At 39.3% G+C, this 26,029-nt stretch overlaps 1 protein-coding gene across 2 annotated transcripts in view; it reads right to left on the bottom strand.

Moving 5' to 3' along the window:
• The window catches only part of LOC108433472 (protein shisa-6-like), a 156,420-nt gene that overhangs the window by 4,095 nt on the left and 126,296 nt on the right, over window positions 1-26,029 (bottom strand). Inside the window, exons 6-8 of one of the 2 annotated variants that reach the window (XM_017708067.2) lie at window positions 20,751-20,813; window positions 16,186-16,206; window positions 14,905-15,030 (exon numbers count right to left, since the gene is read on the bottom strand). In XM_017708067.2, coding sequence (XP_017563556.1) covers window positions 14,905-15,030; window positions 16,186-16,206; window positions 20,751-20,813 — 210 coding nt within the window. The remainder of the gene's footprint in view (window positions 1-14,904; window positions 15,031-16,185; window positions 16,207-20,750; window positions 20,814-26,029) is intronic. The other variant, XM_017708068.2, reaches the window with a different exon arrangement.

Below are 26,029 nucleotides of genomic sequence, written 5' to 3' on the forward strand. Positions count from 1 at the left end.
GTGTGTGGAGCAAGGCATCCAACATCTGAGAAGCACTTCTCTAGCCTGTACAATCTTCTCTGCATTTCTGCATGCACAGTTGACAAATTAATCCCTTCTTTCTAGTCACTCTCACATTTAATATGGAGAAAAAAGCTAGTTTTATCCATTTTGAACACATTAACTTGTATTCTTGCTTTGTTATGTGTTTTGTGCAGGTTTTCTATTTATTGTTATATATCAGTTTCCAAATGTTTGTTAAGCTTCATGGTCTTTCGCATTCTCTCAAATTGCTTTTGTTCTTGCATTTACCTAGCTGTCAATCAAATGCATTAACCCGTCACCTAAAGAGCACATCCTGCTTCTTTTTTTAGTGTACCTCACATTAAAAAGTGTCTTCTGAACTTTAAGTAAAAGCGAATACATTGCTATATAAATTGTGATTTAATATAGCCTGGAAAGTTAATATCTGGAAAGTTAAACATATGAGTTGGGCTCAGAGTTTATGCTGCTAAATGTTGGTGCTGGTGTCCAGGAGTGATTCCATTTGCTAGGCAAATGTTTAAATTCCACCATCCACTGGCTGTTGTGCAAAACACTGTTGGCCTATGACAGTACTTTCCAATGGTCTTGGAGTACCACCGCCCTTCATTTTGGTGCTTCCCTTCAATTAGTTTAGTACTTCCTGAGTTGAAGTGGATGTGTTAGAACAAGGAAACACTAACATGTGCAGGAGGGGGGTACTGCAGTACCAGGGTTTAATACATTCTGCACCAGAAACATTTTTAAACCAGCCCTATAGACTAATCATCAGCCAATAACAGTATGTGAGTAATATTACTACATTCAGCCAAGCTTTAAAGTAAACCCTTTTCAGTCACTGTATTACAGGAAGTCAAATCACAAAGTGAATGAAGTTTTATTCTTTAATGGTAATGAAATGACTGTATATTTGGTGAAGTGAAGCTAAAGTTGATTTCTTATGCATCAGCTTCTCGTTTGAATTTTCCTTTGCACTTTCATTGGTGCAGAAGTTACATTCTGGCACCTGTTGATGCTGCACCATTTAAAGTGGAATGGAAAATTTTAATAAGAAGCAGGAGAAAAAAAACCCAACAACTTATTTATTTATTTATTTTTTGTACAACTGATATGATGGAACTGGCGATGAGATCCACTGATGAGACCCATCTTCTCTGAGAACAACTTTTTGTATTAGTTAGTAATAGTTATCCACAGGCTATTTCAGCCTCAAAATCATGGAGTGATGATTATACACAGCTTTGATTTGATTTGAATGGGATTTTTTCAGATCTTTGTTTTATTTTTTTTGGGGTAGGTTGAACATCCCCCATTGGCTACACTCCTGTCCAGGTGCACAATTTGTCCACACTTTATTTCACTATTTTCTTTCTCCTATTTTTCCCTCTTTCCCTCCCATTCTCTTTTCTTTTCTTTTATTCCCACTTTTTTCTCCTTTTTCACAATTTTGTTCCACCGTATTGTGAACTGAATCCTTTCCTCCTTTACTACTCATGTGTTCTCTCATTCCCCTTCTCTCTGGGGGTCTCTGGATGTTCTGGTGTTCTCTCAGACTCACACTGGTAAGTTTCAAACATGGTCACCCTGACAGTTACACCTGCTGAGCAGCTTTTACACATGCAGACAGAGAGAGGGAGAGTGTGAGACAGAGCACCTCACAGTAACACACTGATTCCCCAAAAGACTTCTACTTAACACATTTGTCACTCAAAGATTTAGCCAATTCCTTTATTGTAAGAAGAGAGACCTTTTTTTTTCTCATGGAAAAAGACTATGGGGGTTTTAAATCCAGCATAGTTTTTTTTAAACACTCCAAAGATGAATGAAGAAGATGGAAGGAAAAGGATTCTTTGAGTATTAACGAATTCATATATTTATCTTTACATTTACATTTACAGCATTTAGCAGACGCTCTTATCCAGAGCGACTTACAAGAAGTGCTTTAAAACTCTTTAAAACTCTGCAATTAAAATGTGAACATACTAAGTACAAACATTCTCCAAAAAACAGAGAATCAACTGACATACGCCATTTTAAAGCAGGCGTGTCAAACTGGGGACCCTCTGGGCCAAAGTGTTGCGGAAATAGGCATTTACCCTCATAAAGGCTTTGCTAATCAGCTCAGAAGCTGAATTAGATGTGTTTAATGAGGCAGTTTGCTGAAATCTGCAGTGCTTTGGCCTGTGAGGACTGGAGCCTGACATGTGTGTTCTAAAAATCTGATAGGCCACTCTAAATGCCACCCCACATTTTTGCCATGTCATTGGCTTCCACCTTGCTGTGTGGTGGAGAGTTGTTTTGCTTTTGGTGGAACAACTCTCCAACACCCCCATCCCCTGCCCTCAATCCCACAGTGGCATGGCGAGTATGTTTTCTTGCTTTGTCATTTAATGTAGAATTGTTTTGCTACTGCTGGAACAACTCTCCAACTCTCCAATCTCTCCAACTATCCCAGCCACTGTTTATAAATGATTATCTGTTAGTCTAGATGTTTGGGGTACGTGCCATCATTCCCCAGCCTTTCAGCTTTGGCCCACCATAAAGTATCTTTAACGTCTGCATTTTTATAGTCAGCAAGTTGCTTGTTATCTACCTGCCATTCATTATTTGGCTTGTAGCCTAGTCACCAAAAATAAGAAAACAAATTCAAAACTATGTCCACTGAAACTAAAGAAATGAAGAATTATAGAGACAATACTCTTGTTTTTGTATCTTTAAGGCTCGAAGGATGGTTTAGAAGTACAACCCCAATTCTAATGAAGTTGGGACGTTGTGTAAAACATAAATAAAAACAGAAGACGATGATTTGCAAATCCTTTTCAACCTATATTCAATTGAATACACTACAAAGACAAGATATTTAATGTTCAAACAGATAAACTTTATTGTTTTTTGAAAATATTCACTCATTTTGAATTTGATGCCTGCAACAATGTTCCAAAGAAGTTGGGACAGGGGCAACAAAAGACTGGGAAAGTTGAGGAATGCTCAAAAAACACCTGTTTGGAACATTCCACAGGTGAACAGGTTCATTGGAAACAGATGAGTGTCATGATTGGGTATAAAAGGAGCATCCCTGGAAGGCTCAGTTGTTCACAAGAAAGGATGGGGTGAGGTTTGTTCACCACTTTGTGAACATCTGTGTGAGCAAATAGTCCAACAGTTTAAGACTATTTGCAATTGCAAGGAATTTAGGGATTTCATCATCTACAGTCCATAATATCGTCAAAAGATTCAGAGAATCTGGAGAAATCTCTGCAAGTAAGCAGCAAGGCAGAAAACCAACATTGAATGCCCGTGACCTTCGATCCCTCAGGTGGCACTGCATTAAAAACCGACATCATTCTGTAACGGATATTATCACATGGGCTCAGGAACACTTCAGAAAACCACTGTCAGTGAACACAGTTCGTCGCTCCATCTACAAGTGCAAGTTAAAACTCTGCCATGCAAAGTGAAAGCCATATATCAACAACACCCAGAAACGCCGCCGGCTTCTGAGAAGGACTGACGCAAAGTGGAAAAGTGTCCTGTGGTCTGACGAGTCCACATTTCAAATTGTTTTTGGAAATCATGGACATCGTGTCCTCCGGTAGGCGGGTGAGTTTGTGCCCATGGCATGGGTAACTTGCACATCTGTGAAGGCGCTATTAATGCTGAAAGGTACATACAGGTTTTGGAGCAACATATGCTGCCATCCAAGCAATGTCTTTTTCAGGGACGTCCCTGCTTATTTCAGCAAGACAATGCCAAGCCACATTCTGCATGTATTACAACAGTGTGGCTTCGTAGTCAAAGAGTGCGGGTGCTAGACTGGCCTGCCTGCAGTCCAGACCTGTCACCCATTGAAAATGTATGGTGCATTAAGAATTAGGACTGTTGAGCAACTGAAGTTGTACATCAAGCAAGAATGGGAAAGAATTCCACCTACAAAGCTCCAACAATTAGTGTCCTCAGTTCCCAAACACGTATTGAGTGTTGTTAAAAGGAAGGTAACACAGAAGGTAATGTAACACAGTGATAAACATGCCCCTGTCCCAACTTCTTTGGAACGTGTTGCAAGCATCAATTTCAAAATGAGTAAATATTTGCAAAAAACAACAAAGTTTATCCGTTTGAACATTAAATATCTTGTCTTTGTATTCATTGAATAAAGGTTGAAAAGGATTTGCAAATAATCGCATTCTGTTTTTATTTACGTTTTACACAACGTCCCAACTTCATTGGAATTGGGGTTGAAGAACCTTTCAGTGTCTTTGGCTGTCTTTGGGAAAAGCTTGCAACACATTTTACCCCCACCCTTATATTCAACATCCAACAACACACAGAACCTATATAAAACATTATATGTTGGGCATAATCTATTGTTATACTAATTTAGCATTGGTAAAAGAGCAAAACTCATCTGAACAAAACAGCCCAGTCCAGTTTGTGGTTACTCTGAGTACAAACTAGCTTCAGATCATATAATTTTATTCTTATAATTCTTGTGAATTAAATTAAACACACACCTATTGTCTTCATCTTACAATTATTGTTACAATTATAATTACAAATATTACACGTTTTTCAAAAGTTTGCCAGGCATAGTTACAGTTGCTAGGCTATGAAGAACCAACTGAGTTAACCAGTTTGCCACAGCCCCACCCTTAGGCAGACTAGTGCAGCTGCTGCAGGAAAAAATACCAAAGACAGAAGTTGGTCAATTGTGGGAGATGCAGCTAAACAATAAATTTGTATTTGAACGTCTGTTTTACTGTAATTAACACCATAGATTATTTTCAGTGACCTCTTAAAATTTAGATTTTCAGACATTTAGGAGTCTAATAATAAGGGGGTTCCTGACCCCCCAGAACCCCCTGTATTTCACACTTTGTAGTCATCTGAGACTGAACTGAAGAAAATAGCAGTTTCCCTACAGACAAGACCAACTGTATTCTTTATCTGCCAGTTCATCGTAAAAACACATGCTCACAGCCTAATGCTCAGCAGTATCAGCAAATAATAATGTTTATGTAACATAATGTTTTTTTGTTTTTTTTTTTAATGTGGAAGCTGCTTTTAAGGTGGAATTGTACTTAGGTAGCACTGAATTTTAAGGTGGAACTTATTTTAAGGTAGCACTGATTTTACACTGAGAATGAACGGGGTGAAAAATTGCATGACAACCCACGGTACTTGCCCGAACGACACCATGTCAAGTGTAATGCCTGTGCTCGCCACCAGAGCCTCACCCGAATACTGACATTCTCCCTCGTTGCACCCTGACCACCAACCTGCAGCTCATTTCACCTGACAATTTAAGGACCTTCAGTACACTGACTCAGTGCGAAGTATTGCCAGTTTACCTGCATACCAAGTCTTGTCTCCACATTGTTGATGGTTTATTGATTGCCTTGACTCTTTTCTGTACTCTTTGACTCTACTTCTGGATCTCCCTTTGGTGCTTTTGCTGGTTTTGGATTTTTCCAATTTTTTGACCTCTGGACTGTTTTTGATTCTGGATTTTGTGTTTTGGATTAAACGGGATTATGGATTCTAATCAGTCTGGAGAGTCTTCCTCACACACCATTTCGCATACACTGTCTCAGGAGCATGAATTCACTGTTCTGACCTGCACTCATCCAATTGTCGTTTTATTCCATCGCTCGTTTCTCCTATAGACTCCTATTCATTTTTGCCACCCCCCAAAATGTATTACTTCTTTGCCTGACAGTCACCAAAATGCATGTACTCATTCAGGGCAGTATATAATGAATATTAGCAGACAGCTTTCAGTAAGAAATGCATTGTCTAATAAAACATGCCCTAAATATTATATATTAATGAGTTCATTTTGACTTGTCTGTAAATACATCGCCAAAACTTCTCTCAACGCCACTTAAAGCTCCTCCAGGTCTTCACTGCTGTCGCACAGACTTTTCTTAGTGTGGTTTCTAAAGCAGTGTGACTTACTATGAACATTAAAAAAGAACATTTCACCACATAGCAGTGAAATTGTGCTTATTTTTATAGCTCTCAGTAAGTCGCACTGTGTCCTAAATCACATCAGCAAGTCCATGTGTCTGTGATGAAGACCTGGATGCAGTGTGAGTGGGCTGGGAAACATATGGAGAAGTTTTGACTCAGTAGAAAATTTGTTAATTTGATTTGTCAGCAAAGTATTTTTTTTATGTTTGGTACAGCAGTGTTTCCACATACTCAGTGTGTAAGAATATGAGCACACACCAGTTCACACTGACTGAGTATTTGTATCTCTTGAGCAACAAGAAAAAGTCTCCAAGCTGCTGTCTTGAAGGCGGTTTGGTTGGTTTTAATGAATTTTTAATTCCCTTGGCTCTCACTGCCTGTTCAATAGAGAATTGGCCAGCTGCTGGCACTGACCTTCAGACAGCAAAGGTCAGAAAAACATGCCCTCAGGCCTCACAGGGGGACCTGGACACAAAACAAAAGAGCTCTATCGTTTCTTCAAATGCTGACAAATGGGGTGAATGAGGGAAAACAGTGTCAGTAGGAGGCGCTGTCTCCACCACAAAGGGACTACAGTAGTTGTCCTCAGTCAAATCTTTATAGTCCAGTGGTATCAAACTGTAACAAACAATGGCTCTTGGTTCACTAGTGTTTATTAATGAACTGATGGCTGCTGGTTCACTAGTGTTGAGTGATTAACTAACGTCTTCTGGTTCACTAGTGTTGAGTGATTAACGGACGTGTTCTGGTTCACTAGTGTTGAGTGATTAACTAACGTCTTCTGGTTCACTAGTGTTGAGTGAATAACGAACGTCTTCTGGTTCACTAGTGTTGAGTGATTAACGAACGTCTTCTGGTTCAATAGTGTTGAGTGATTAACAAATGTCTTCTGGTTCACTAGTGTTGAGTGATTAACGAACGTCTTCTGGTTCACTAGTGTTGAGTGATTAACGAACGTCTTCTGGTTCACTAGTGTTGAATGATTAACGAATGTCTTCTGGTTCACTAGTGTTGAGTAATTAACAAACGTCTTCTGGTTCACTAGTGTTGAGTGATTAACGAACGTCTTCTGGTTTACTAGTGTTGAGTGATTAACGGACGTGTTCTGGTTCACTAGTGTTGAGTGATTGACGGACGTGTTCTGGTTCACTAGTGTTGAGTGATTAACAAACATCTTCTGGTTCACTAGTGTTGAGTAATTAACAAACGTCTTCTGGTTCACTAGTGTTGAGTGATTAACGAACGTCTTCTGGTTCACTAGTGTTGAGTGATTAACTAATGTCTTCTGGTTCACTAGTGTTGAGTGATTAACGAATGTCTTCTGGTTCACTAGTGTTGAGTGATTAACGGATGTGTTCTGGTTCACTAGTGTTGAGTGATTAACGGACGTGTTCTGGTTCACTAGTGTTGATTGATTAACGAACGTCTTCTGGTTCACTAGTGTTGAGTGATTAACGAATGTCTTCTGGTTCACTAGTGTTGAGTGATTAACGAACGTCTTCTGGTTCACTAGTGTTGAGTAATTAACAAACGTCTTCTGGTTCACTAGTGTTGAGTGATTAACGAATGTCTTCTGGTTCACTAGTGTTGAGTGATTAACGGATGTGTTCTGGTTCACTAGTGTTGAGTGATTAACGAACGTCTTCTGGTTCACTAGTGTTGAGTGATTAACGAACGTCTTCTGGTTCACTAGTGTTGAGTGATTAACGGACGTGTTCTGGATCACTAGTGTTGAGTGAATAACGAACGTCTTCTGGTTCACTAGTGTTGAGTGATTAACGAACGTCTTCTGGTTCACTAGTGTTGAGTGATTAACGAACGTCTTCTGGTTCACTAGTGTTGAGTGATTAACGAACGTCTTCTGGTTCACTAGTGTTGAGTGATTAACGGATGTGTTCTGGATCACTAGTGTTGAGTGATTAACGGATGTGTTCTGGATCACTAGTGTTGAGTGATTAACGAACGTCTTCTGGTTCACTAGTGTTGAGTGATTAACGGACGTGTTCTGGTTCACTAGTGTTGAGTGATTAACGAACGTCTTCTGGTTCACTAGTGTTGAATGATTAACGAACGTCTTCTGGTTCACTAGTGTTGAGTGATTAACGGATGTGTTCTGGATCACTAGTGTTGAGTGATTAACGAACGTCTTCTGGTTCACTAGTGTTGAGTGATTAACGGACGTGTTCTAGTTCACTAGTGTTGAGTGATTAACGAACGTCTTCTGGTTCACTAGTGTTGAGTGATTAACTAATGTCTTCTGGTTCACTAGTGTTGAGTGATTAACGAATGTCTTCTGGTTCACTAGTGTTGAGTGATTAACGGATGTGTTCTGGTTCACTAGTGTTGAGTGATTAACGAACGTCTTCTGGTTCACTAGTGTTGAGTGATTAACGGACGTGTTCTGGTTCACTAGTGTTGAGTGATTAACGAACGTCTTCTGGTTCACTAGTGTTGGGTGATTAACGGACGTGTTCTGGTTCACTAGTGTTGAGTGATTAACGAACGTCTTCTGGTTCACTAGTGTTGAGTTATTAACTAATGTCTTCTGGTTCACTAATGTGGAGTAATGAACTGATGGGTCCTGGGTCACTAGTGTAGAGAGATGAACTGATCACTGATCCCGGTTCATCAGTAAATGAGAGTGCAGGTGCTGATAGTTGTGCACCTGCTAGATGTTGCTTTAGTTGTACTAGATGTTGAACAGACTGAATGAGTGTGTTGTGATGTCAGTAATGAGCTGATGTGCTGAGTCAGGTGTGTTTAAGCAGAGAACACTAACACTAACCTTATCTCATTCAGAGAAACTTTTACACACACTAAAAGAGCTGACAGACCAGGAGTTAAACAAGCCCAGTTGAGAGAGAGAGAGAGAGAGAGAGAGAGAGAGAGAGAGAGTAATGATGGCATTTTGCTTTTCTTCCAGAGAGAGATAAATGAGCAGTTCTTCTCAGAGGAGTCCCTCTAATACTGATTAAAGAGCGAATGCACAATCTCTCTCTCTCTCTCTCTCTCTCTCTCTCTCTTTTTCTCTCTTACACGTTCCCTTTCTTTCTTTTTATGTTTTTGTAATGCACCTTGAGCTTTTCCATTTGTGAATGGCTATTATATATATAGTTATTTAATTATCAGTAATGTTTGAAGTAAATAAAATAGAGGACAACAATTTTCTTTGTCATATTCTATTTCATAAAAACAATAATTCACTAAAAGACATGCAGTTCTAATATGGGTGATTTCAGGAATCTCTAAATGTATTCTCTCAAAAGCTCATACACGTGAGCCATATATTAAAATGTAGGCATACCAAAGTGTTGAGACAGTTACTCCATCTGTAATCCACTATAAATTATGAATTACTTCTTTCAAACTGTAATGGGATTACTTTACTCATTACTTTGCTTCTAAGTTGCTCTCTAAAATCCCCAAAAATCTGTACCTACTGGAAAAGTACTTTTAGTATTTTATTAAATAGCCAATTACTATTTAAAAGGCCTGTCAGTATCCCTTACTCAACAATAAACAGCCAGTTATGCTGACTGAAATTATGAATAAGCAATGCTGTTTGAAAAACTAACCAGTAAACAGTTCATAAACAGCCGCCTCAAAATAACTGATCATTTAAGAGGTTATTTTTGGCATGATTAGATATTTAAACATATTTATAGTGCTTTCTGACTTGCAATGAGTGATTACATTACTGAAACACTGAAGATACCCAGTCTTTAAACTATTAATAACTATGGATACTATTCCATTAGCTTAGATTATTATTCTGTTTTCTATGAAAGAGCTGAAACCCTGCTGTTTGGATGGTTCTGTACGCACTGGACTTCTGGGAAGAGGAGGAGTTGATTTGATCGGGCATTGCTGCAGCATGGCTGTTCATTCTTGGTAATAATGCATTCATTCTAGCCCTGCCCCTTTTTTATCATTTAGCAACTGCGCTGCAGCTCATGAAAATATTATTTATACTCATATGAAAAATTTCTGCCACATTCACACAGACCAACACTGGGAACTTGTGCTATAGTTTCACACTTGCCGTATGATCATAAAAATAGAGCCTGTAAACTAAACAAAACTGTAAAGCATTTCTTTTTTCTGTCATTCGCTGTTAGGATTATATTGCAAGAGCTGATTAGAGCCCTTATCGCATACTGCATTATTTGCTTCAATTCTTTGTTTTTATCGCTCTGTCTCTGCATCACTCTCACTCTCTCTCTCTCTCTCCTTCTCTCTCTCTCCCTCCCTCTCTCTTTGCTGGGTGTTCAGTCATCTCTGAAGGACGTGAACTACAAAAGTGTAAAATATCAAATATTCTGTGCGCAGAGAACTTACTGCCTAATCACTTTAATTCACTTGCTCTCTCTGTTTCTCTCCATCTCTTCCTCCCCCCCTTTCCCTTTCTCATTTTCTCTTATTTTCTCTCACTTTTTTTCTCTGTCTCTCTCACTACTGATGTCTCTCTCCTACTCTTTCCCTCCGTCTCTCACTCTATGTCTCTCCCTCTCTCCCCCAGTTCTCTCTCTCTCTCTCTCTCTCTCTCTCTCTCTCTCTCTTTGGAAAAGTGACTCAAGTGCTGTCCATCAATTTATTTATTTATTTATTTATTTATTTTCTCTCTTCTCTGTTCAGCTCCTTCACTAAAGCAGACTGTCCTGGCAGAATTATCTCTTTAATGAACAGAAACAGGGCAGGACCACTGCAGGTTTGATCATCCATCATCCAACCTCAGGTGGGTAGTAACAGGTTACATTGACAGTTCCATGCATCAGTGATGGATTTGTACCTTTCAAGTGATTACACTCTTATTTCTGTCCAAGTGTTCATGAGCAAAGTAACAACTCAAACTATAAAGCCGGGCGTGATTTGCTTTGCAGATTGATGCTGAATGTAATAAGAAAAATATTGTTGAAGTCAATGATATAAATGTTAATAGTTTCTACTCTTCAAAGAAGACTTTACACTGGCTGTTGGAACATTGCTTTGAGGATTTGATTGCATTCAGCCACAAGAGCATTAGTGAGGTCAGGTGCTGATGTTGAATGGTCAGTTCTGGATCACAGAATCCACTTTAAGTCATCCCAAAGGTATTGGATGATGCTCAATTGAGTGAATGCAATTCCAGTGCTCCACAGCCCAATGCTGGGGAGCCTAATACCCTTCTAGCCAGTGCTAGGCATTGGAAATGGTGGAAATGGGTTCATGCAGTTCCAAAGCATCTCATACTTTGTTTTTATAAAGATCATGAAGGTGAATGCCAGAGAACACTAATCAGAGGGGATGTCTGGGTACTGTTGAACATGTAGTGTATTATTTGGACAAATTTAATTGTTTGTATCCTGAGTAAATCTGATGATCATGACAATGCAACAACAAGCTTTCTCTTTTAGAAGGTGGTGGATGGTGATGCAGAAAGTGAAGTGTTTTTAAATCTAGATTACTTCATTTAATGTGCAGTGTTTTCCTATTATTTTGTCACAGAACTATAGAAGTGCTATTTTACTTATATTTTTATTCATATTGATGGACAGTTCTTAGTACACCGAAAGTATTTTTAGATCAGCTAGTGAGCCCTAGACTAGTGTTACTAGACTACTGTTTCATATAACCATCTAGCTAAGTAACCTGGGCCCAGTTTCCCCAAAACATCTTACCTGCTTTCTGCTGAATGTTATTGCTTAACTCAACTTGACTCTACTTGACTTTACTTGCTTTTGACACCAGCTACTTCATGTTCCACTGCAGATATAGTACTCCCTCAATGTAGCTGGTCTAGGGGGCAGTCGTGGGCTGAAGGTTAGAGAACTGGCCTGTGACCGGAAGGTTGCCAGTTCAATGCCCAGCACTGACAGTACAAGACTGAAGTGTCCTTGAGCAAAACACCTAACCCCCAATTGCTCCCTGGGTGCTGTGGATAGGGCTGCCCACCACTCCGGGTAAGTGTGATCACTAGTGCGTATGTGCTGTTTCACTTCATGGATGGGTTAAATGCGGCGGTGAAATGTCCCCATTTGTGGGATAAATAAGTACCACTTAAACTTCATAGTGATGCCATGTGAAACTGCCTTGAAATTTTGGGAAATACTACATCAGTTCACTTGACAAGACAATTCATAGGCGACCCGAGAGAGTATGCTAACATTAGTATATGTATTTAGAGTGAAAGTGACAATTATCTCTGAACAATCAGTACTCTGCAGTTTTTCCATGTCACCATGTTTTGGTGTCAGCTCAGCTTGCTTGGAACCTCAAAGGAAGTGATACCAAAAATAGTACCAGCTTTGCTGGTAAAAGCCAAAAAGAGTGAGTTGAGCCAGTACCATGCAGTGGAAAAGCAGATTTAGTGTTATGATCATAAATAGTGTGTTAACAAGTGATACTTGTTTTACTATTCAAGTATGATCTCTGTGCTGAGTTGCTTTTGGGAAACCCAGTCCTGTTCATTCACACCAGTAAAGAGACCGAATTCTTCTCTTTGTGCCATTTATGAAATTTTTCAGGAGGATTTTCACTCAACTTTTTCCCCATTTGTCATGACCAATTTCCTTTAGTATCTGCTAGTTCTCCCTATCACAAGATGCTACCTAGGTGAAGGGGTATAGGCTAGTCACTGCCGCTTTTCATACTGCTGCAAACGTAACCTATCGGATGGCTCCACAAGCTTGGAGGAGAATGCCAACTGCCCATTCTGTTATGTCAGCTAACAGACGCCTGCATGGACCAGCATTGCGCAGCTCTAGTCGTGCTGTTTTGTACTCTCATCCATGATGACTGTGGCAACACCTGAGATCGAATTTGCGATCTTTCAATGACAGGGCAAATGCTTTAATGGTTGCAGAACTTGGAAGCCCAACATATTAACATCTCACAGATTCATTCGGGAGCAGAATTAGCCCTCAGCAAGCACACAGCTTCCACCTTCAACATCTATCTTGGTGATAGCATCTCTCCGTATGAATTCAGTCATTATTATGTAGCTGTTAAAATTCCATTAGCATGTGCATCAGTGTCGCATGTAGAGTAGGACGCAGATGGTGGTGTATTAAATTGCCATTAGCCAACACTAAATAAGAAGAAAAGTGATATGAGATATGGGTTTGAATTACACATTCACACTACATGATCTTTAAAAAACAAAACATACCAGTGGGGACGGTTGTATATGCAGTTACTAGCCTTTAGATTTGTAATCATGGAGATGCTCAGCCCACTCCGTTGAGTGCATGCCTGATTTCTTTAGCACTTTAAACAGCCCACAACTCTTTAGATTCATTCTGTCCACATCCAAATGTCTACACCTTTCATGCCTTTCAGAGCAAGATGGTCATGGCAGAATAGAACGTGTCGTATATGGTTCTACACAGAGTTTTTTTGAATATGGTTCTATATTGCACCAATTGTTACATTGGTATGATGCCATTGGTATGATGTCACGCTTGAAACAGCAGAAGAACACTTTTTAGTGCTATATACTTTTTTTTGTCAGGGTTATTATTGATTTCAAATATTTGAAAGTTTGAAATATTGATGTGGCCTTTAATTTCAAATTTATAGGTCTGTCCCCATTCATAAGGATAGGAGCCTGGTCTTCTATGACTGGAAATAACTATGCAGGGGCATTGCCAAGATGACCATTGAGTGGACAGACACCTCTATTACTTTTTGGCCGCATTAGCCTTGTTGCTCCAGTGGAAAACAAAAGAAGCAAACTCAATGTGCATAAAAAAGTCTTGGCTGATCAACTACATTTATGGTAAAACCATTAGTTAGATATTTCGCCAAACCATTGCTTTAAAGACTTAGTCTATATATGGACCCAAGACAGACTATGCATGCGCTAATACACAAACCAGTCCCATTGTAGGGCATGCAGAAGGAGAGAGGGTCAGCAAAGTGGGGCAGTGTAGCAAGGGTCAGTGCTCCATGTCCAGGTCTCTGTGGCCAGGCAAGTAATATATGGCTGCAGATGCCACTCTCTTGGCTCTTTTAGTTTTAATAATCATTGATAATATATTTTTTACAATAAAACGACCCTGCATTAAAACTTTTGTGGTTAACACTGGCTAACTAATGTGAAGTTAACGTCAGCCAGCAGTAACATCAGTCGATGATGATTTCATTACAGAGAATTAGCTAGATATTACCTAGTTATTTGCTTCTAACAAGAGGATTCTTTGTGTTCTATTTTGATCTATTTTGTCCTGAATGTAAGGTTTTACCAAGTTTTGACATTTACAGCCGAAACTGAAGGCTCTGATAGTCACGGTTCTCCCCTGTAGGTAATATTAGCTAGGTAATTTTAAAAGAGAAATGTAGCCTAGTAAGACAATTTATAATGTATCAAATTATGACTACATTATATTATATTATATCATAAACTGACTTTTTCATTTCATTGGCCATATTATCAAAAACACCTACCAAATAAGTGCATTTTGTAGATGTACAATTATTGGTTGTAACTCAGGGATGCAGGAAGTGGAGATCCTGAGGGGGCTAGAATGTCCCCAGATTTCCGGACTGTTTTAATAGCACCAATTAAAAAAACAATAATAATAGTAACAATAATTTTGTGCAGTTAAAACATTTGTGTACTTGTTTTAGGATGGAGTTGGTATTTTTGAATTGTTTTATTTTCAAAATTTCAAATAATTATCTCCATTTGTTTTTAAACCATTGCAATTATCTCTTGCTCAGGATCTTATTATCTCAAGCTTAACGTCAACCCTTTTTTTCATTCTGCATTTTCTGGTTTCTGTTCTCTCTATTTTAAGCAAAGTAAAGGAGGAGGGTTGAGAGTGGAACCTCTAGCCATATCATACTCATCCAGGCAGGGATGGACGACAGGGACAGGGAGGACGAATGGAATGCAGAAGCACCTACTTAAGCTGGTGAGAGAAGAGTATTTACTTAGGTCAGCTTTAACGGCCATCTCGTAGGAAGGTGGGAGGTGTGTGAGGTTCTGGAAGGAGCGAGAGAACGACAGGTCATACGGTTCCGTCTGCGAGGTTAGGATGTTGTTCATTCGAGGCTTTTCTAGAGAGAGAGAGAGAGAGAGAGAGAGAGAGAGAGAGATGCCAATAGTTATAATCCCCTTCAGATATTCTGAGAGAAAAGGTGGAAGAGACCATGTTTCTGTGTGTGTGTGTGTGTGTGTGTGTGTGTGTGTGTGTGTGTGTGTGTGTGTGTGTGTGTGTGTGTGTGTGAGAGTTATTGTTAGAAGCAGCAGCAGCAGGAAGTGGCCAGATGTGGGCTGACCCCACAGTGTGTCGGTGTGTGTGGTGTGTATAGGTGCCAAGTATGTGATCCGTCAAAGCTGGCACTCTGGTGGCAACGATATATATAGAAGTGAACTGGGTGACAAGTGCACCACAAAGCACTAACACATACACCACAATACAGTACAGAGCAAAGCACTCAGAGAGAGAGAGAGAGAGAGAGAGAGAGAGAGAGTAAAGTAAAGTAGAGTGAGGGACAGCAAGACAGCAGAACATAAAGTCAGAGAAGGAAGAGAGAGAAGAGAGAATGAAAAGAGACAGACAGAGAAACAAAACAGTGACAGAGGGACCACAGCGTAGAGGGAGGGAGAACCAAAAAGAGAGTGGAGGAGTGTTAAAGAGAAAAAGAAAAGAGCCAGAGAGGGAGACAGGAGGCAGACAAAGAAAGAAAGAAGAAGGGAAAGAGAGAGGGAACGAAAGAGAGAGGAGAGAGAAAGAAACGAAAGAGAGAGGAGAAAGTAGAGAAAGTGAAAGACAGAAAAAGATAAAGTGAGAAAGAAAAAATGAGAAACAAAAGAGACAAAGAGGAGATTGAGTGAGGGAGAACAAGACAGACGAAAAGAGACAGAAAAGAGAAAGAAAGGAGAGAGAGAGAGCTGAGGGAGGAGAAAGAGAGAAATGAAAGATAAAGGAAGAAAGCATAAGAAAAAGGAGAGGATGAAGTGAAAGAGAAAGAGAGAGACAAAGAAAAGTGGAGAGAGAGAGAAAGAAATAGTGAGAGAGTTCATGCAAGAGTGAACTCCACTGAATAGAAGTCTGGTGCATTCAGTCTAAGCATAAAGCCTCGACCCCAGTGTGAAGCTGCACACTACAGTTACAGCACAACCACTGACTTCCAAAGGAGCTGCAGAGAGAGAGAGAGCGAGAGAGAGAGCTGCACACACAGTACAGCGAGCACTGTGTAACTACTTACCGTAGTACTCTATTCTGTGGCCTAACAAACCCAAGTGAGAGAAGACAATGTCAGTATAAACAGCTGTTGTTCTATTTAGTTTAGTTTAGTTCACGACAGGGGTGTCACTAGAGATATATGAATAAGGGCGTACATTTTATTGGAAGGTCAGGAGGCATATACCCTGAGCAGAAACACAAAAGGAGATCACAAATGTCTCTTCTTTGTGAATTTCTAGATTAACAGTAGGTGTAAAATTACTTGGTCAATTTGAGTAATATGGCTCATAAAACCTTGATAGCGTGCTATATTGGTATATTTTGAATAAGGCCTAATATTGTCTTTAGTAAGCTTTTAACCAAAATTTTATGACAACTGAATATTTTTGAAAAGGAAATTTTGCCTTATCTTCATTAAAAATTGCTATTCATCAAGCTAACAATGGGCAGACATGTTAGCAGCTTATCTAGAGTAATTATGTCATTTAGAGCAATTATGAAACTTGACTCCATGCCTCTTGATATTGTGCCCTAGAGACAACATTTACAAAGAAAAGTGGGCCAAAAACAGAGCCTTGTGGCACACCACAGAGAATATTATGTTTGTCTGAGACATGTTCACACAGACTAACAAAATATTATTTACCAGTTAGACAGTTAGAACCAATTTAGTTTCTATTAACACTACCCAGTCTTAATAATATTCCTTTGTATGTGTGGTCTGTTCACATGAATAAAGTTATTTAGCCAGTCCTTGGTCTTACACATACTCTATTAGTTGTATATTGTGAGCTTTACAGGGAGTGATGACAGTGGCTGCCTTTGCTTTGCACCGCAGCTAAGGTAGCCCTAGACTACAGCCTTCCCAGGTCTTAGTGCTCTGATATCTCCATCTAGTCCCCTTACAGTCCCTTTAAAACTGGCCTAGTAATAGTCCTGACATTTGAATTATATGTTTTATAGAGCACAGTATTTACATTTTAATACCCTTGCGAGATTGAAATCAGGGCATTTATTAGAGCATTTATCTGTTTATGTCTCTAGTTTAATACAAACATTAACATTTTGTGATTGTGGGGGCATTTGTCTGCTATCTAGAAGTAAAAATGCTTTTCCCCTAAAATTGCAGTTTTTAGAAGAAGTAAAAGAGGCCAAGGCTGATATTTTGGTTGCTGAGGCTAAGGTCAGATTTGTGTTAGGTGTAGCATGAAGCATGGAGTGTGTATCTGTATTTTTGTGTGTACACTTTGTGTAGGACTACAGCCAGAGATGTGACTCATCTATAATGGCAGTCTGCAAAATGCTTTTCCACCAAATCACATTCAGAGGTCATTGAAATTGCAGCAAAATTGAAGTAATTGGGGCTCTTTCTGTAGCTGAAGTGAACTGTGAAGATTCGATTAGCATACTGTTTCTGTTTTCTTTTTATCTGCGCTCCACAAGTTCTGTTTATTTAGCATGTAAACTGCTAATTTCCTGCCACACTGTCCCTGAATGTGTTGGAATATCTTGACTTTCTGCAACCTTCAATCTATAGTTGGGTAAAAAAAAATGTAATTCACACATTTTTCCCCCATATTTGGTGTTAGAACTGCATCTTTAAATTTGGCACTGAAGCTATAGGGCTGATGTAGCTAAAACATAATGAAAGCTTTTACCCCACAGATTAGCATCAAGCAAACTGCATGTAGGTGTCATGCAGACTTATGAACAGCACCTTACAGCGAAGTGTTGCTAACTTGCTTAGGTACTTTCTGACGCTGTATGACATACTGTTATCTATAAGAGTAAGGCCCAATCCCATTTCTTATTTTTACCCCTACCCCTTGTTTTCGAGTGTAACCATACCCTTTGAAACTGAGTTACAAGGGGTAGTGGTTGAAATCTTCCCCCTATGAAATGGGACAAACCTTCAAGAACCAGATACATCATCAAGTTTTCTTCAGTGGCTTTTACATAAACAGAGGAGACAAGGTTTTCCAGCCATTTCCAATATGCCGCCTCCAGCTGTGGTGATCTCACTTGTGTGTCATGTGACAGGACAGGTGAATCATATTTAAAATAGCCTGAAAAAATAATCAGGACGTGTTTTTCTGCTTTGTCTCTGTACTATAGTGATAATGGTATATCACACTGACATTTGCCATTTATCCAAAGGAGACTGAAAAGCACGGGCACTCGTGATTCAGTCACAGCTTCAGTTTTACGCATCAATCAATCAAACGAATAAAAACAGCACAAACAAAAAACTACATCACTTCATTAACAGCTACTAGCGCTGCTTTGTAGGTGATCTTGTCTGTCTGCAGTGACAGCAGAGGAGGGAAAAGTTCAGCTCCTCACTGCGTAAATACATTTAGGGCATCATCTGCCTTCACAGAGGGGGCAATTATTTATTATCACCACCGAGGATTCTTCAGTGATATGAAGCTGAACTTAGCTTTCTAATCACCAGCTTCATGATCGATTTCCCGTTCCACCTTAAATGGTGAGGCAACTTCACGTACCAGAACGTAACTGCTGTGCCATTTAAAGTGGAATGGGAAAATTTGCCATGTAGCGACCGAGACACCAGCGTATTACTACGTTTTTTAACAGAGAAAATACTGACATGAATGTGTCTCTTTGGTCGCTTGTGCAGCCAACATGCCGATGATTCACAGGACATTCTGGGAATTTTCTTGTAACACTCCGTTTGTAGTGCACCTCTGAAAAATCTCTGTTTGAAGGGCCAAATAGCCCTAACACTTCACCCTACCCCTCCATCTCAACAACAATTGGGACAACCCCACCCCTAAATGTGAACGTGCAAAACGGAGGGGTAGGGCTAAGTGTTAGGGGCAAGGGGTGAAATGGGACTGGGCCTTAGTATATCATTTACACTGTGTAGCCAAAGGCATATGAACACTTGATCATCATACTTATATGAACTTTTTGGACAGCCTATTCCAAAACCATAGGCATCTATATGGAATTATCCAGGTTGGAATTTTCTGTTGCCCCAAAGTTGGAAATATATAATTGTCTAAAATGTTTTTTGTATGCTGTAGCATCAACATCCCCCTCAATGGAACTAAGGGGTCAAGCCCACACCCTGAAAACATCCCTAGAACATTATCCCTCCTCCACCAAACTTTCCTGTTCGCACTTTGCATTCTGGTAGATAGCGCTGGAGATCAGTGAAGCATGATTTATCACTTCAGGTATATTTTCACTGCTCCAGAGTCCAGTGGCTAAGTGCTTTATGCTACTCCAGCTGATGCTTGGTATCGTGCATAGTGTCAAGTGCCTAGATCTTAGGCTTGTATGCAGTTGCTCGGCCATGGAAACCATTTCACGTTCAACACTTGTGACTCATGAGTTTGCCTGATCTATCACGGTTGTTATTCCTAGTCTCTTTCTTTTCACAATAACAGCACTTACAGTTGACTAGGACAAATCTACCAGGGTAGAAATTTCACTAACTGACTTGCATCCTATGACAGTGCCATGTTTATAGTCATTGAGGTCTTCATTATTACTCAATATACTGCCCGTGCATTTATGGAGGTTGTTTGGCTATGTTCTTGATTTTATACACTGGTTAGCAATGGGTGTGGCTGCAGAACTTGAACCCAGTAATCAGGAGGGCTGCCCCACATACATTTGCCATATACGTAATATAGCTGAGAACAGTATGTAAAGTCATGAAGTCTGTAATTTTTTCTGCAAAAGCAAAGTCATTAAAGTCAGTGAGTGTGAATTCTTATTAATTTGCACTGAATGTGCAGTTTTGAGATCCTGCTGGCGTTTGTAATTATTTCAGAGGGATGTAATGGCTTGACATATTAATTAAAGCCAAATCTCATTGCAGTTGTTAAATTTGAGTTTAAGTTTCAATGCATTGTCTTTACACAGAGGAAAAAGGAAATGAATAAATGCTGGCTGGAACAGATAGTGATAGAATTAAGATCATTTAGTCAGTTCTAAAGGAAACAGGCAGGAAGTGATGTTAAACTAGTCACATTTAATCTTGTTTTCTGGTCTGTGTTAATATATTACTGATGCTGCAATGTGTAGCTTTTTGTCGTGGTTATAGGAAGTCCTGTGTGCAGTGCATACATATCAATATACATATTTATTGCATAATAAATATGTGGAATAAAAGTTAAATTAGAATCCATCAGTGTACCATGATTTCCAATTACAGTTATTGTCTGCACAGCCAGATTTATAAATTTCTTATTCACCTTTTATATCTTTGCTTCAACACCAGTTACAAGCAATTTTGTCTTCTCTTCTTTTTTATTACCTGACACACTGGCAATGTATGCAAAGAAAATAAAAGTGGGCCAAATACAGAGCCTTGTGGCACACCACAGAAATCATATGTTTATCTGAGACATGTTCATAGAGAAGCACTTTAACTTCAATTTATTCACACATGATACATATTATTGTTCCATTTTGGACTCTTCACTTGAATAACGTTATTTAACCAATGCTGACACTCATACACACTCTATCAGATATGTTTTGTGAGCAGCATGATAAAGCATACCATTTCAACATATGGGAACTTAAAATAGATTTTGTGGGCAAGCTTACCTATTTTAGGTGTGTGAGATCCTGTTAGATCCAAATGGCTTGTGTAATCATGCTGATGGCTGTCTATTGGGGGAGAGAGAGAGAGAGAGAGAGAGAGAGAGAGAGAGAGAGAGAGAGAGAGAGAGAGAGAGAGAGAGAGAGAGAGAGAGAGAGAGATTCAAATAGTTCCCTTTTTCCAACACAGATGTAAGATGCAAAACCCACAGCACAGCATATGCACAGCATACACACACACAAGCCTGAGCTGCCTCATATAAAACCTTCTACAAAATACAAAAGCCTGAGCTGCCTCATATAAAACCTTCTACAAAATACAAAAGCCTGAAGTGCCTCATATAAAACCTTCTACAAAATACAAAAGCCTGAGCTGCCTCATATAAAACCTTCTACAAAATACAAAAGCCTGAGCTGCCTCATATAAAACCTTCTACAAAATACAAAAGCCTGAGCTGCCTCATATAAAACCTTCTACAAAATACAAAAGCCTGAGCTGCCTCATATAAAACCTTCTACAAAATACAAAAGCCTGAAGTGCCTCATATAAAACCTTATACAAAATACAAAAGCCAGAGCTGCCTTGTATAATACCTTAAACAAAATAAAAACACTGAAATGCCTCATTTAAAACCTTATACAAAATATAAAAAATTAACTGCCTCATATAAAACTTTATACAAAATGCAAAAACTTGAAACATTTTGATACATTGCACAAACAACCATTATTTTTATATATTTCATTAAAGTATTGAAATTGTTACACCCTTAGAAGTATGACCACTTTGTTGCAACATTGCAGAGCTCAGTACAGGGCTTATACAGGAGAAGAAGAAGTTCAATATGTGAGCAAAGCAGGATTCCAGAAACAGGTTAAGAGTTCAGTATGTGTCAGCACTTACAGGTACGTGACCCGGCTAATCTAGCTCATTTATTTTCACCCCCCCGTTGCTCTTGGCAGACACCAGTCATTACTGACTTTGCTGAGGGAGAAGAGCCACACTTATCACCGTAATCATGGTGCTCCATCACTTGTCTGTTCCTTCTCTCACAATCCCAGACAGATAAAGCATCTGCTTGTGACTTTAAACATGAAACAAAGGTGTCATTTCACACTGTGCTCTACTTCAGCGTTTCTCATCCCAGTCCCATCCCAGGACACATAACTCTGTGGAACCATCCGATGGGTGAGTGGGTCGAGAAACACTTCTCTACATGACTTATTGCTATGCATTTTGCTTGTTGTAGGCACCATGATCAGATAATAAAAATAGGAACAGCTAATAATAGATGAGATAGTCGTAGTACATACTAGATTAGCAGGAATCATTGATAATATAACTTCTCTGATCATTTTAACAATCCTAAATATATATTAAATTAGTTCAAACTGATGTCCTACACTAACAGCTGCATTATTTAAGGTGGAACAGCAATTTGAAAAAGAAGCTCACATTAGCCTTGAGTGAGTAGTATATCATAATGCAGTGATGGTGTGAATCTGGTATTGGCTGACACAACAAGCAGCATCTACAGGTGTTCAGTACTGGTTTTGCATTACCAGTGCAGAACTTTCTATACGTGAATCATGTGAAAATACACAGCAGTGGCAAAAAAAAAAACAAGGTGGTGACATGAAGGCTAGAATGAAAAAAGTACTTAAGGAGGATGAGGACATATCCGAGCAGGTGGGCAGTGCAAAATGCTGACATTAGTTTGTAGCATATTGACTGACATGATTATGTTATGATGGTCAATGTGCTTTTGACCTCAGTGTCACATGTAAATAATAAATAAGAGATAAAAGAAATGAAGATGAAATTTTACAAAAAGTTGTTTTGCACATATGCAATGCTGTGTTTATGTTTGTGTGTCTGTGTCACAAGAGAAATACAGTTAGAGTTTGGGCAGGCTGTTCTGGACCAACAAACACTTAATAATGCCATAATAAAGAGACACAGATCATTTGTAATCAAGCTTAGCTTAATAAGACATTATGTAAATGAATTATTAAGTGTTTGTTGACAAATGAGTAAAATATTAATTGTAATTCTTCAGCAAAAGCTCAAAAGGAAGCATTTTTCCTTATGAGGAGCGACCAAGTGTCCCCACAATGTGAAACATTTCCATGTTTTCATCGCTCTGCAAACATTTGGTCCCCACAAAGAGCTAAATGCTAAAAGCTAAAGTGAAGCACTACTGTTTACAATATTACTGTAACACATACATCTTCTCATTCAAATCAGTGGCAGAACAGTTCTGTTGAATAAACTTCCATGAAAAGACATCAAAATCAAACCAAAGTGTTTTTTTGAATCGCTGAAAGTTTATTGTTAAACATAGAAAGCATAAATCAGAAGTAAACAGTAAAAGCAAAGAATAAAGTCACAGCATCTTCATAGGATTCTTCTCTGTCTGGAACACCTTGGAAGATGTTTGAGGTTAAAACTGTATCCAATACTGATTCTTAATTATACCTGATCCTTTCTTCATGTTTTCTGGTGGTACTTAGAGGATCTGCTGGCATGTTCACCTCCACTTCACACTCCTGCAGAGAGGCTTTCCCTCTGTTTGGCCTCCATTACTACTCTATCCTCCTCCATCGTCTCTGCTTTCTCTTCCATTTCCTCATCTCTGAGTTGATCCTCCATCTCCTCCTCCAGCTCCGCCCTCACTTCCTCAATCTCCACTTCCATTGCCTGTTTCTCCATCCTACTGCGCTCCTCTTCTACCTCCACCTCCTTCACTCTCACCTCCTCCTTCAACATCTTCTCCTCCTGCTTAGAATTGATCTGCCTCTCTACTGGATTCCTAACCTGCTCCTCCACATATCTCTTCCCTTTCTTCTCTTTCTTTATGAACTTCTTCCACTTAGCGCACTTTGTGTTTTTAAGGGGACAAGGTTCATTTGGCTCATCTTTATTGGTTTGCGGGCGAAAGCAGCAGACAGCAGTTTCCTTCAGTGGTCAGCAGCCAAATGACCAGAATCTGACTTTATACACTGACAGGCTAACTTAATCACACATTGTTTTATTAATGATCACTGATACACAGTGAACAATTAACGTAAATGTATGAAGTTGACTGATGAACGTTTAGCAAGACTGTGTGAATGGATTTAATGGAATGGATTTAGCCAGTCACAAGCCAGGTTTCACCACTTCAGGCCTCAAGTCAACATACTCCAAAAGACCCCTACATACATTATTATTATTATTATTAATAATAATAATAACAATTTAATAACTGGGGTTCAAACTGGACTATTTATGCAAGAAAAGTTAATTAAATTTTTTTATTGCTCTCATAATATGTGCAGTAGTTGGTTAATGGGGAATCCAGAGATTTTTGAAAAATTGTGAATAATTAAGTCGCTGAGATATAAAGCCAGTCAGAACAAAGATTATTTACATGTAGCAGTCTAAAAGGTGCAGTACCAAAAATCCTGTTTCATTCTAAGTGATAATAAGATGTTGGAAAATGGTCATGTAATAGTGGACTATGATTCACTTTGATGAGAACAGTGCAGTTACTGGAAGCTCTTTGGTTGATCTCAGATTTTGCTCTGTCAGCTCACCCTGATCGGCCTGAATTTACTTCTTTGACCCTAAGGTGTCCTTATGCAACGATGCACTCAAACTCTGAGGATGCACTGTATGAATATTTGATAACCCATCTCTGATTTGCATGCTAATAAGCTAATTTAGTGTCTCATAAAAGCGCTAAACACACTGACAAAATAAATGATGCAATCTGGTTGGCCTCTAAACACTTCAGAACTTAATTTCGGGTGAAGCGGGAGGGGGACGTCGAGGGGGGGAGAGCTCCTTGAGGGGCATATAGAATTTATTACTGCTTCACCATAATTTACAAGGCTTTTGAGGACAAAGTGTAGTAGAAATATCATCCCTTCCATTTTCTTAAAGAGTAATCTAGAAACACTGGCTGAAAACAAGGAATGAAACCATACATTGCTTCTGAGCAACACCTTGAATGTAACCCTTAAAAATAGTGTATATAAATAGAGATTAGAGAAGTTTGATATTATTTCTTAACTCGCTGGAACAAAGAGAAAAATTCAGTGAAAAGTGCAGATGTAGATTTTTATGCATATTATCTAAGATGCTTATCCTCCTGGGTCATGGGGGTTCTGGAGCCTATTCCAGCACTCAGTCAGCAGAAGGCAGGAAACACCCTAGACAAGCTGTCAGTCTATCACAGAGCAGGCACACAGACCTATACATTAACATCTAGGGGCAATTTTCAAATGGAAAGAATCTTCAATTTGCCTCACTATGGGAGGAAACCCACCCAGACACAAGGAAAACATGCAAACTCTACACAGAAAGGACTCTGACCAGGGAATCAAACCCAGGCCCTTCTTGCTGTGAGTCAACAGTGCAACATTGAAATATCACCAAATATCAAAAGCGAATCACTTCATATTAACACTGTAATTCACTGTAACACTGTAATGTTTTTGAAATAGTATTGCATTCTATTGCAGTAACATTGAGATAATGTCGTCTCAAAAATGTATCACATAATTTTTCATCTTGTAGTGACTGAAATTTTGCAAAGTATTGAAATAAAATCACATCATGTTGTATGTAACATGGCAATATCAGCAAATGATGAAAAGTGAATCACATCATATTGTAGTAATGTTGATATAGCCCAGAAATATTTGAAATTCTTGCTGTTTCTGTAGCAGTTATGGGTTTTAGAGGGACATGTTGCTAAGCCAAAACCCAACCCTGTTCCTTTCTCCTCCAGGCTTGAGACCTATATGATGTTGGCCCACACTTTGCAGCTATAACAGAAGAAGGCTTTCCACAAGGTCAGACACTGATGTTGGACGAGAAGGCTTGGCTCGCAGTCTCTGCTCTAATTCACCCCAAAGGTGTTCTATCGGGTTGAGGTCAGGACTCAGCTGTGCAGCTCAGTCAAGTTCTTCCACACCAAACTCGCTTATCCATGTCTTTATGGACCTTGCTTTGTGCACAGTCATGATACGCAGTCACGTTGGAACAGAAAGGAGCTGTCCCCAAACTGTTCCCACAAAGTTGCGAGCATGAAATTGTCCAAAATCTCCTGGTCTGCTGAAGCATTAAGAGTTCCTTTCAATGGAACGAAGGGGCTGAGCCTAACTCCTGAAAAACAACCCCACACCATAATCCCCCCTCCACCAAACTTTACACTTGGCACAATGCAGTCAGACAATTACCATTCTCCTGGCAACCACCAAACCTATCCATTCATTCATTGGATTGCCAGACAGAG

This window comes from Pygocentrus nattereri, chromosome 1 (assembly GCF_015220715.1).
Source record: "Pygocentrus nattereri isolate fPygNat1 chromosome 1, fPygNat1.pri, whole genome shotgun sequence".
Taxonomy (NCBI): domain Eukaryota; kingdom Metazoa; phylum Chordata; class Actinopteri; order Characiformes; family Serrasalmidae; genus Pygocentrus; species Pygocentrus nattereri.